General features: G+C 41.9%; 1 protein-coding gene and 1 pseudogene across 3 annotated transcripts in view; both read right to left on the bottom strand.

The window, feature by feature from the left end:
• Positions 1-12,239, bottom strand: part of EXTL3 (exostosin like glycosyltransferase 3) — a 122,898-nt gene that overhangs the window by 19,947 nt on the left and 90,712 nt on the right. For all 3 annotated transcript variants that reach the window (XM_047759744.1, XM_047759742.1, XM_047759743.1), the window contains exons 4-5: positions 11,749-11,876; positions 2,721-2,865 (exon numbers count right to left, since the gene is read on the bottom strand). In XM_047759744.1, coding sequence (XP_047615700.1) covers positions 2,721-2,865; positions 11,749-11,876 — 273 coding nt within the window. The remainder of the gene's footprint in view (positions 1-2,720; positions 2,866-11,748; positions 11,877-12,239) is intronic.
• Positions 7,096-8,437, bottom strand: LOC125115577 (spermidine synthase-like; annotated as a pseudogene).

Here is a 12,239-nt window from a genome sequence, read left to right as displayed (position 1 = left end):
AGCCTGGGAACCTCCATATGCTGTGGGTGTGGCCCTAAAAAGCAAAAAAAAATTAAAAATTGAAAAATTTAAACAAAATAAAAAACACTTGATTGCTCTAGATTAGTGATGACCAAGTTGCTTTCAAGGGCCAAACAAGAAAGGCAAATAAACGACAGTTTAAAGAAACAGGTGGAAGAAAAACCCAGTCATGGGAGAAATAAGCACATATGTGTCTACAGGTGGACAGAGAGGAGCCTTGCTCCATTATGACCCGATCTTTCACTGAGGTCCAGATCTTTATGCAAAATTCTTGGATTTTTAGGACCTGGCCCTGTATGGGACAGCACCAGGGAACTCAATAAACATTTCTGTAGCCACAGAAGTCTTCAGCTGCTAGTCTGTAAACTTTGCTCTAGATTTCAAATGGATAAAAAAAAAAAAGTTTTAAGTAAATCATTTTATACTTGAAACTAAAGGGATCTGACTGCTATAATTTTTAAAGAGCAATCAAAGAATTTGATAAGGTAAACTTTTCAGAAGACAAATAAATTTTGATGGTATGAGGAGATGCTGCTTAAGTCAGCGGCTCTTTCTCAGTGTGAAAATAAATGACTCCTTGTTAGGTGTGGTTTCTCAGCCAAATCCTCTCTAATCTTACTCACAATCCCTTGTCAAACTAAAGCCCACTTTGAATCTGGAAAATAAGCATGAAGACAAGGCTCAATAATGGGATTACCACATCAGTTTCACACATTAAGTTTTAAAAAGAAAAATAAAAATGAGAGTAATGATTTTTTAGGCTAGTTCGAAGTGTTCCCAGTAAGATGACTTTTAAGGTTCTAAATGAGGAGACTTACAAGATGCCACCAACTGAGATGAGAAATATATGAAGGACAAAAGATATGAACTGGGGGGAGATGATGAGCTTTTTAGGAGAAAAGTTCAGCTTTAAGTACCCGAGGGACAGACAGGGGATGTCCTAAAAACAATTAAATATACCCGTATAGATCTAATGGAAAGGTCAAGGCTGGAACAGAAGGAAGGAAATCTCAGCTTACAGATGCTAAGAAAAGGCACAAGACACTGAGTACAAGAGAACATCTAAGGAAAGCACAAAGTAAGAAGAGGACTAGAAAGACACAGAATGCTGTGATACCCCTACAATTACCAGGAGACAGTGTGCTGGATGGGTATTCCATGAGGGTATGGAGTGGAGATCAGGATGAGAGGCCAGGCGCCAACATCTTTGATGACTGTGAAGGGATGATTAGGAGGTTGGTAGATGGAGCAACAAGACAGACACCATCAGCCTCAAGTGAGATTCCACGTAACAGCTGAAAAGGAATTATCTATGAGTGTCCCTGGTAAACAGTGAAAACGGTTCTCCATACCTTAGTTCAAAATACAAATCTGGGGAAATGAGCAGCCTCAAGCACTGCAGGAGCAGACTAAAGCAGAAGCACTGCCATCAGACAAAAGTCAAATTTTAATCAGATCTAGGAGATAGAGGAGGTTTTCTGTGAGGTGGGAGTATGTGTGTGGGTGGGGGGGGGGGTGGAATTTGGCTATATCAGACTAGAGAGTCTTCAGAGCCCAGAGAGAAGACTTAGGAGGAAAGGTATGGAGCAGCACTATCCAAAAGAAATATAACATGAGTCACACAGATCAGTTTCAAGTTTCTACCAGCCACAATTTTAATGGGGAAAAAAATAGTAAAATTAATTAGTAAAATATTTAACCCAGTGTATCTAAAATAATTGCACTTTAACACACAATCAATGTAAAAATTATTAATGAGATCATTTATACTCTTTCTATCATGCTACATTTTCAAAGACTGGAATGTACCTTACACTTAGAGCACATCTCAATACCAGTGGCTACTTTACAAACAGCTGAGTTCTGTAAAGGGAAGATGAATCAGGAGCAAAAAACCTGTAACAGTATGGCAAAAGAGTAATGACTGCATCTAGGATAGTCAATAAAAATTGGGATGTGAGGCCTGGCGAAAGTAAAAAGCTCTAAGGAATCAAACAGAACTTGTAGAGCCCCAACAGACAGAGGCCTAGAGTGGGGCTTGGGGTAGTAGCAGGTGAATCAAAAGAGAGCCAGGTTTAGCCTTCTGTTGGCCAGACCACATGTGGGATGGCCATGGTGAAACTGGACAGTATTTTGGCCTAATGCTCTCAATTTTACAAAGGGAGAGCCAACACCCAGTAAGATGAACTGAGTTTCCTAATGGCCTATGTGCAGTTATACAGGTAGCCTTCTCATCGTGACTTTTTATTCTAGAGTGCTCTAATCATATTGACCACTGCTTTTTTTTTTTTTTTTGGTCTTGTTGACATTTCTTGGGCTGGTCCCTCAGCATATGGAGGTTCCCAGGCTAGGGGTCTAATCGGAGCTGTAGCTGCCAGCCTACACCAGAGCCACAGCAACTCGGGATCTGAGCCACATCTGCGACCTATCACCACAGCTCACGGCAACGCGGGATCCTTAACCCACTGAGCAAGGCCAGGGATCAAACCCACAACCCTATGGTTCTTAGTCGGATTCGTTAACCACTGAGCCACGACGGGAACTCCAATCACTGCCTTTAAAAATAGAAATAATTCGGTTCTAGTACAGAAGGGATATATAAGAAGCATTAGGAGAGTTAACTCTAAAGCAGCATTTCACTACCATACAAAGGCTGGGCTCTTACCAAGTGCATGCCGATCCTACCAGCTTTTTCTCACCTTGTGGAAGAAGGCAGCACCTGTCAGCACCATGGACAGCTCACAGGAGTAGTTGGAGTTGTAGAGCCAGGACTGATGCGGTATGTCCCACGCATGGTAACGGCCAGGGAAACCCACAATGCGGTCCCGTGCTTCTCTCCACACCCTCAAAAAACACAAGCATATGCACACACCTGAGTACAAAGCTCTAAGATTATCAGAAACATTTAAAATTACTGCCTCTATCTTGCAGGCTTGGGCCCTTTGACCTGTTATTTAATTTTTCCTTTTTAAAAAGATTTTTATAAACCAAATCAATCACAAGTCAAACAAGATAAAAACAAACAGTGTTACCCGCAGCTCCTTCCCAAGCACCTGCTTGTGGATCCTATGACTTCTGGCTGCCAGCATCTCTTCAGCACTTACAAAAAGAACTAGCTGGAATAACAGAAAGGATCTAAGGAGTCTAAAGTGTTAAGGGTCTCCAGAATGGGTTAATACAGCAATCCGCTAAGAAGAAGGAAGAAGATAACTTTTATTTATTTTTAATCTTATTTAATTTCCAAAAAAGTTTTATTTTTAATGAGTATGACATATTAGTACAGTAGGACTTGTATAATTCATGAATACTGCATACCTAACTTCTCTTTTACTGAGAGGGTACACCATAAAAAAAGCTTAGAGACCACTGGTCTAACCACAGGGTACTGCTGCCTGGAGTTAGGTGCAACAGTCTAAGTTCCTGATTTGAGCAGACCTTAGGCAGAAACCAGCACCATGACAAGAAGTGGTCTACAGAATCATGCAAACAAAAGGCTTCATAAATGCAAGAAATAGAGAATTCAATGTTTCTAGGATAATCTTTATAGCATCCTCAAAGTTATAGGTAAGGTAGGACAAATAAAATCAGTTCCCCAGTTTCATGGGCTAAAACTGTAGAGCTGAAAGCGCTTATGCTCCACAGCCCCCTACAGCCCTGCAGAAGTGCTTCAGGAGTCCAGTAAACAATGAACCATCACCTCCTCACACCACCTCACACCCAGAGATTTAAACTGCCTAAGAAACTCCCTCACCACCCAGGGAACTTCAATTTTTAAAACACCTAAGATTTCATTTCAAAAGAATTCCTCTCCTATTAAGTCTGCAAGTGACCAATGCAGTCTAACAGGTAAGAAACTACGATCTAGCACGACGCAGCAGTCTTCTAGATGGGCTTTCTGCCACATCCCAACCAAAACCCTACCTCTATTCTGATTTACCTCCTAAAACTGACTCCCACTCACTAACCTAAAGAACCATGTTTTAATAATACATTTTGACATTTACAGAATGTAACCATTGCTAATAAATACCTATGGTATATCCAAATGTTATATTAATATTCTTAAAAACACTGAGTTCTTCAAATGCCTATTGATTCTACTAGTCCTGAAATATCAGCGGAACAAAGAATGGGAAACGATTTTAATCATCAGATTTGGCTGATTTAAGTCAATATAATGTAAGAAAGAATGGGAAATGATTTTAATCATCAGATTTGGCTGATTTAAGTCAGTTTTTACTAAGGCAGAATCTCATTTGCTATATGATATCAAAAAGTAACATGTCTGATTTGTTAAAGGCTGTCAACAGCCAATTAGGTATTAATTACCTCTTAAAAAATAAGGAAAAAACATCAACGTGGAAGCACAAGTACCAGATAAACACAAGTAGAGGCTTAAATAAATACCCAAGATGATGCATCAAGAGTTTAATTTGGGGAAGAGTTCCCATCGTGGCACAGAGGAGAATCCGACTAGGAACCATGAGGTGGCAGGTCCGATTCCTGGCCTTGCTCAGTGGGTTAAGGATCCAGCGTTGGCCTGAGCTGTGGTGTAGGTCACAGATGTGGCTCGGATCTGGCGTTGCTGTGGCTGTGGTGTAGGCTAGTAGCAACAGCTCCAATTAGACCCGTAGCCTGGGAACCTCCACATGCCGTGGGTGTGGCTCTTAAAAGACAAAAAAGACAATAATAATAATAATAATAAATAAGGTGAAATCTTGCTTCCTAACTAAACTATCTAAAACAATTGTTTCTTCTTCAAATATCATGTTTCTTATGATAGTTTATGAGCCTTTTCCTCCTCTCCAAAATAAATTAAGAAACCTGTACCAAACCATGGAAAAAGGGTTTTGTCAGCTCCCCTTGGAAAAGAAAACTCATAGAGCAGAGCAATGCAATATAGAGAAAAAGACCAACATCATATCCAGTGATGGAATTCAAAAGTACTGGGTCCAAGATAACAGAGATTCAGAGTTCCTGCTGTGGCACAGCTGAAACAAACACCACTAGGAACCATGAGGTTTCGGGGAAGAATCCTTAACCTACTGGCCTCGCTCAGTAGGTTAAGGATCCAGTGTTGCAGTAAACTGTGGTGTGGGTGGCAGATGTGGCTTAGATCTGACAGCTGCTGTGGCGTAGGCTGGCAGCTGTAGCTGCAATTCACCCCTAGCCTGGGGATCTCCATATGCCTTGAGTGTGGCCCTAAAATGCAAAAAAAAAAAAAAAAAAAAAGAAAGAAAGAAAGAAAGAAAAAGAAAGAGAAAGAGAGAAAGAAAGAAGAAACCAGATAACAAAGATTCTTGGATTCTGAAAGAGAAACCTACCTTCCAGTCCACAATCCCAACCTTCCTCATAAAGCTTACACTATTGCCTTTTAAAAAAATAAAGTTTATTGAGATACAAATCACATACCATAAAACTCATTTAAAAGTGTACAACTCGAAGGAGTTCCCTTTGTAGTGCAGCAGAAACGAATCCGACTAGGAACCATGAGGTTGTGGGTTTGATCCCTGGCCTCGCTCAATGGGTTAAGGATCCGGCATTGCCATGAGCTGTGGTATAGGTCACAGACATGGCTTGGATCTGGTGTTGCTATGGCTGTGGCATAGGCTGGCAGCAACAGCTCTGATTAGACCCCTAGCCTGGGAACCTCAATATGCCATGGGCTCAGCCCTGAAAGGACAAAAGACAAAAATAAATAAATAAACAAACAAATAAATAAAAGTGTACAACTTGGAGTTTCCGTTGTGGCTCAGTGGTAATGAACCCAATTAGTATCCATGAGGACACAGGTTCGATCCCTGGCCTCACTCAGTGGGTTAGGATCTGGCACTGCCATGAGCTGTGGTGTAGGTCACAAACATGGCTCAGATCTGTCATTGCTATGGCTGTGGTATATGCAGGTACCTACAACTCCGATTAGACCCCTAGCCTGTGAACTTCCATATGTCATGGGTGTGGCCATAAAAAGACAAAAACAAAAAGTATACAGCTCATTTGGTTTTGGTATATTCATGGGGCTATGTAACCATCACCAGTATATAATTTCATGATGTTTTCATCACCCCAAAAAGAAACCCCATAGCTATTTGCAGTCACTCCCCCTCATCAGCCCATGGCAACCACTAATCTTTCTATCTCCATGGATTTGCTTGTTGTGGACATTTTATATAAATGGAATCAAATACTATGTGACTTGTTTTACTTTGTCCATTTTCAAGGTTTACCCATGTTGTAGCATGTGTCAGTATTTCATTCATTTTCATGGCCAAATAATATTCCATTGTATGGGTATACCACATTTTGTTTATCCATTCATCAGCTGATGGATGTTTGGGTTGTTCATATTTCTTTTGTTTTGCTTTTTTGACAACTGATTTTTTGGTGTGTGGCAAAATATATGTAATATTAAAATTTACCATTTTAATCATTTTCAAGTGTACAGTTCAACAGCCTTAGTATATTAACATTGTGAATCACAACCATCCATCTTCAGAACTTTTTCATCTTCCCAACCTGAAACTCTGGCCCATTAAACCCTAACTCAGAACTCGTGCCTTTCTCCAGCCTCAAGAAACCACCATTCTACTCCCTGTCTCTATAAATCTGACTACTCTGGTTGTCTCATATAAGCAGAATCATGTAATAGTTATCCTTTCATGATGTTTATACTCATTGACTCTTATAAGTAATGCTGCTACAAACATTCGCATACTGCTTTTGTATAAACATACATTTTCAATTTTCTTGGGTCTCTTTGTTCAATCTGTCCCTTAAGAATATATTTGTCTCAGGAATCCCCATTGTAACCCAGCAGGTTAAGAACCCAACTAGTACCCATGAGGATGCAGGTTCAACCTCTAGCCTTGCTCAGTGGGTTGGGGATACAATGTTGCCATGAGCTGTAGTATAGGTTGAAGATGTGGCTCAGATCTGGCATTGCTGTGGCTGTAGTGCATGCCAGCAGCTACAGCTCCAACTCAGTCCCTATTGTGGGAACTTCCATATGCTGCAGGTGCAGACCTAAAAATGCAAAAAGCAAAAAAAAAGTGCATTTGCTCTTTTTTTTGGCTATATAAACTGAAATGAGCCAAGATCCATATTCTTTTCTGCCAGAAGGAGAATTTCTTTTGTTGTTTTTTGTTTTGTTTGGGGAGGGTTTCTCTTTTTTGTTGTTGTTATAAACACATGTGTGTGGTGGGTGAGGGGCAACAGAAGGCAGAGGTGGTGCTGTACACAGCTGGTATAGGCTTGGAGGCTGAATGCCACACAGAGGACAGACAGTCCACCCAGCATTCTGGGGCCTGTGACACTTGCCTGGTGGGAGGCTCCCCAGCCAAGGTCCTGCATAGCATCAGCAGTGGCACCTGGACTCATATCACATCATTCAGGGCCTTATGGGCAAACTTGGGCAGGCCAGAGGCTGCCCGGTGCACGTCAGAGTTGTAGTATCTCAGCTGCCTCTGCTCCACCTGCTTCTGCATCAGCAGCTTCATGGGCTCCTCAAAGTTGGTGCTTGGGTCTTTGCTGCAGAGCATGAAGCTGATCTGGCCACTGGGGTAGGTGGGGATGGTGCAGTAGGCGTAGTCCACCATGGGGAACAGTGACTTGCAGAATTGCTTCATCTCCTTGATGAGGTCCAGGTGCAGCCACTGGTACTCACCCTGGCAGCACAGGATGAGGGTCCTCCTTGAGGGCCATCTTCATGAGCTGGTAATAGGACTCCTTGAAGAGACTCTCGGCAGGGCCCAGGGGATCTGAGGAGTCAGTGATGATGCCATCAAAGGCACCCTGGTTCTGTTTCATGAACTCAAAACCGTCACCCATGTGTAGGGTCAGCTTTGAGCTAGAGTAGCCAACAGCCATGCCCAGCAGCAACTTCTTAGAGACTTGAATGACATCCTCCTCAATCTCACACTGGACCACAGACTCCATGGCAGGGTGTTTCACCAACTCCCACATGATGCCCCCATCCCCCGCATCCCAATGATGTGTGGGTTGGGGTGGCTGCAAAGGGGCAGGTTGGCTATCATCTCCTGGTAGGAGAATCTGTCTCTCTCGGTACACTGGGTGATGCTGTCCAACACCAGCACGTTGCTGTAGCTCTTACTGTGGAAGACAAGGATATCCTGGTACCGCGAGCATAGATGAGGTAGCAGGTGCTTCACCTGAAGAGACAGGGCCTGGCTGGGCCACAGGCTGCATGTTTTGTGGAACCAGCCCTCGCAGATGGCCGGGAGTGGTGGGGCTGTGGGGGCCAGGCTCCATGTTTTTTGTTTTTGATAATTTCTGGCTATACTTGCCCTTTCCTCTTGAGCCTAGGTCTGTTTCATTTCCGTTCAGGTGAAATAAGCCAATTAGGGAGATAACTGTTTATTTACTTACTTTTAAAAATGATGTTTAGTTGATTTACAATGTTTCAGGTATAAAGTGATTTAGTTATACACATATATATTTTTTTCAGATTCTTTTCCATTATAGGTTATTATAAGCTATTGAACATGGTTCCCTGTGCTATACAGTAGGGTCCTTGTCTTTTTATCTATTTTATATACAGCACAGTGTATCTGTTAATCACAAACTCCTAATTTATCCCTCCCTCTGCTTCCCACCTTGGCAACCACAATTTCGTATTTTATGTCTGTGAGTCTATTTCTGTTTTGTAAGTTCGTTTGTATCCTTTTTTTTAGATTCCACATATTAGTGATGCTATATAATATTTGTCTTCCTCTCACTTAATTAGTATGATAATCTTTAGGTCCATCCATGGTTGCTGCAAATGGCATTATTTCATTCTTTTTTGTGGCTGGGTAATATCCCAGTGTGTGTGTGGGATATATACTACACACACACACACACACACACACACACACACACACACATGCTCTACATCTTTATCCATTCATCTGTCAATGGATGCTTAGGTTGCTTCCATGTCTTATCTATTGTAAATAATGCTGCCATGAACACTGGTTTTGCATGTATTTTCAAAAGGGGAACCCTCCTCTAGTGGGAATAAACTGGTACAACCACTATGGAGAACAGTATAGAGGTTCCTTAAAAAGCTAAAAATAATTACCATATGATCCAGCAACCCCACTCCTGGGCATCTAACCAGAAAATATGAAAACTCTAATTCTAAGAGAGAAAGTTTTTAGATCAAAGGATACCCAAAAAATGAGAAAAAGAGTCAGGGCAATAGAAGGTTTGGAAGTAGAGCCAGAGATAATTTAAACCTCAAATTTCCAATGATTGTTAACAGACTCTTCCAATTCAATAACAAAAAGGCAGAGGTTCTGAATAGACATTTCTTAAAAGAAGATACACAAATGGTCAATGAGCACATGAAAAAATTCTTAATATCACCACTCATAAAGCTTCCCATCATTCTCTCACTACTTAGAATCCTGTTGACAAACGGAAAAGATCCAATCTTCCTAAATCAAGAGCCAGAGAAGACAGCAAATACCAGGTATCTTAAGCTTCAAACTCAAAGCAGGATCCCTTATCTAATCTTTCATGAGATCTACAGATAATTAGAAATTCTCCTGTGAACACCCATGACACTGTTCACAGCTCACAGTCCTTCAGCACGCATCATGCTGTATCAGAAATACACCACTTCCTATCCCTCCCCCCTCCACCCCGCCATCCTCAATAACGACAACCATGATGGCAAAAGCCAATTTCTGGAATCAACACATAGCTTTTTTTTCTTTTTCCTTTCATAAAAATGGAGAGCTATCTACTTATCATCATGGTACAAAGGAACATACTCCACTGAGATTTTTATCACAGCTAACAACAGGCTCTTGCCTCAATAATACAGCAGTAGGAGGAGGTCAAAGGAAATGAGAGGCTGGCGAAGGAGAGGAAGAACAGATGTTCTAATTTGTCAGAAATGTGTCAATTCTTTAGAGATGGATCTGAGACAAAAACAGCAATAAGGCTACTCCTTTCATCTAAGCATCTGCACTTATCCACCTAAACCAAAGGAAACCTGAAAGCTAGGGGTCAGGCCAGGCTTTCAGTGAACAGAACAAAAGCACAGAGCAAAGTGTTCTCCATCCTGGATCTGCACTTCATTTGAACAAGATCTCCAAGGAAATCTATTCCAGTGCTTCTCAAACTATCTGTGGTAAAGAAGTAAATTTTCCCTGGCTTACTGTGGATTCATTCTTTTGTAAAATACAATAAAATGAATTGCATGTTTCTTAAATATGACATCAAAAGCACAGGTAACCAAAGAAAACACAGAAAAACTGTACTTCATTAAAACAAAAAGCTTTTGTGCCTTGAAGGACACCATATCAAGAAAGTGCAAAGATAACCCACAGAATAAGAGAAAAAAATTGCAAATCATATCTCTGATAAGGGACTTGGAGGAAAATGAGGAACAACAGCTAATGGGCACAGGATTTCTTTTGATGGTAGTGAAGATTTCTAAAATAGATTATGGTGATGGTTAGGCAACTCTGTAAATATACTAAAAACCACTGAACGGTATACTTAAATGAGTGACCTGTATGATGTACAAATTACATTCAATAAATGTTACCCCGAAATGAATTACAAGGAAAATGTTCACACTTGGATGTCATGGTAAATGTCAAATCGTTTTAAAAGTTTCTAAATACCTACCTTCACTGTTTGTACTTACCTCACTGTGGACAGGTAATAAACTGTCCATGGGCCAGCATACAAGCCCACCCACACTTTGAGTAGCCCTGACCTCCTCCATTCTTTTGTCTGTGTGGTTCCCTCAAAGTGGGATATTTAAGCCCCAAAAGAACTACTGACTTCCAAAAAAACAGTATAGTTTAGTAGCAGGGTGGAATTTCCAGAGTCAGATAAATCTGCATTTGAATTCCAGCTCTGCCACTTATTTTCAGGCTTCATGGTTTTGTTCTCTTGGGTCTGAATTTACTCCTAAGGATTAGTGAGATAAACCAGACAAAGTGCTCACCTAAGCCTCTGGCACACAGTATGTGTTCAGCAAGTGTCATGCATTATCATCATCTTAACCTTCTCCTCTTCTTCTTCTTGGACCTTTGCTTCCAACCTCACCTTCACCACATCTTTCAAGCCCCAGATCCTGGCACCGCTCCACGGCACCAACATGGTGCACCTCCCCTTTGGACACGCTGACCACTGCTGCCATCGTGACATGCAGTGCTGACCTGCAGCACCGACCAGCAGGCTGAGTGGGGCTGAGAGGAGAAGGGGTCAGGCATCAGGGTAGCAGGGGCTGTGGGCACTGGAAGAGCTAGAAAGGGAGCTTCCTGGGGCTCCCACAGAGAATGGCAGGCAACGTGCTGATTCTGCCTGCCTGGGAGTAACTCCCCATTCCTCTAAGCATGACCCCCTCGCATTTCCTTTCCCTTTGCCTCCACTCGCAGTCCACATGGTTTGTGGCTGGAGAAAGATGTGCTCACAGCTCTGGGTGCAGGCAGGTAACCCTGGTCCAGCCAACCACAGAACTCCATCTCCCTGCATCAGAGGAAGAGCCTATATGAGAGTGAAGGCAACACAGGAAAGCAGAACCTACAGAAGAGGAGAGGAACTCTCTGAGTCCAGCTCTGTCCCAAGTCAGCCCTTCCTGCTTCTGAGGATGTCTCAGTTACTATCAGCTAGGAAATTCACTTGGCTGCCTAACCCAGGTTTTGAGTTAGTTTTCTGTCACTTGCAAACAAAAAAATGCTTCTAAAAGGAAAATCAGCTCCTCACCGAAACCCAAACATGATCTCGTCGTGGCGGAGGTGAGCATCATCATCAATAGACAGGATGGCCTCTGTCTCGATTTCATTCCAGGGCAGGAATCGATTGTTCAGGCTGTTCTTCTCAGTACGGACCACCTGCAAAGAGGAAGAAAAAACACACTAACGATCAACACTGTGCTGTAGAAGGCAAAACCAAAACTGCCTTTAGGTCAAAGGAAACTGGCTAAATAAACTGCATAATTTTGTCTGCTTACCTACCACTTGTAAGATCTAGAAAAACCGTCTTCTAATTCAGCAAATATATAATAAGGATTTCACACGTTAAGCTTTATTCACTTGCTGCTTAATTTTCTTGCACAATAAGCTAAAGCTGAGGGTTATTTTATGTACAGTGTAGGGTAATTAAAAACAACTTTCCCAGGAGAACACAAGGTGGCAGAGTAGAACTGAAATGATGATTCCCAGCTCTGGGATCTGCCAGTTTGCCCATAAATTTTA

This window comes from Phacochoerus africanus, chromosome 15 (genome assembly GCF_016906955.1).
Source record: "Phacochoerus africanus isolate WHEZ1 chromosome 15, ROS_Pafr_v1, whole genome shotgun sequence".
Classification (NCBI taxonomy): domain Eukaryota; kingdom Metazoa; phylum Chordata; class Mammalia; order Artiodactyla; family Suidae; genus Phacochoerus; species Phacochoerus africanus.
Note: the sequence above shows the minus strand (reverse complement) of the source record. Positions and strands in the feature narration are given on the sequence as shown.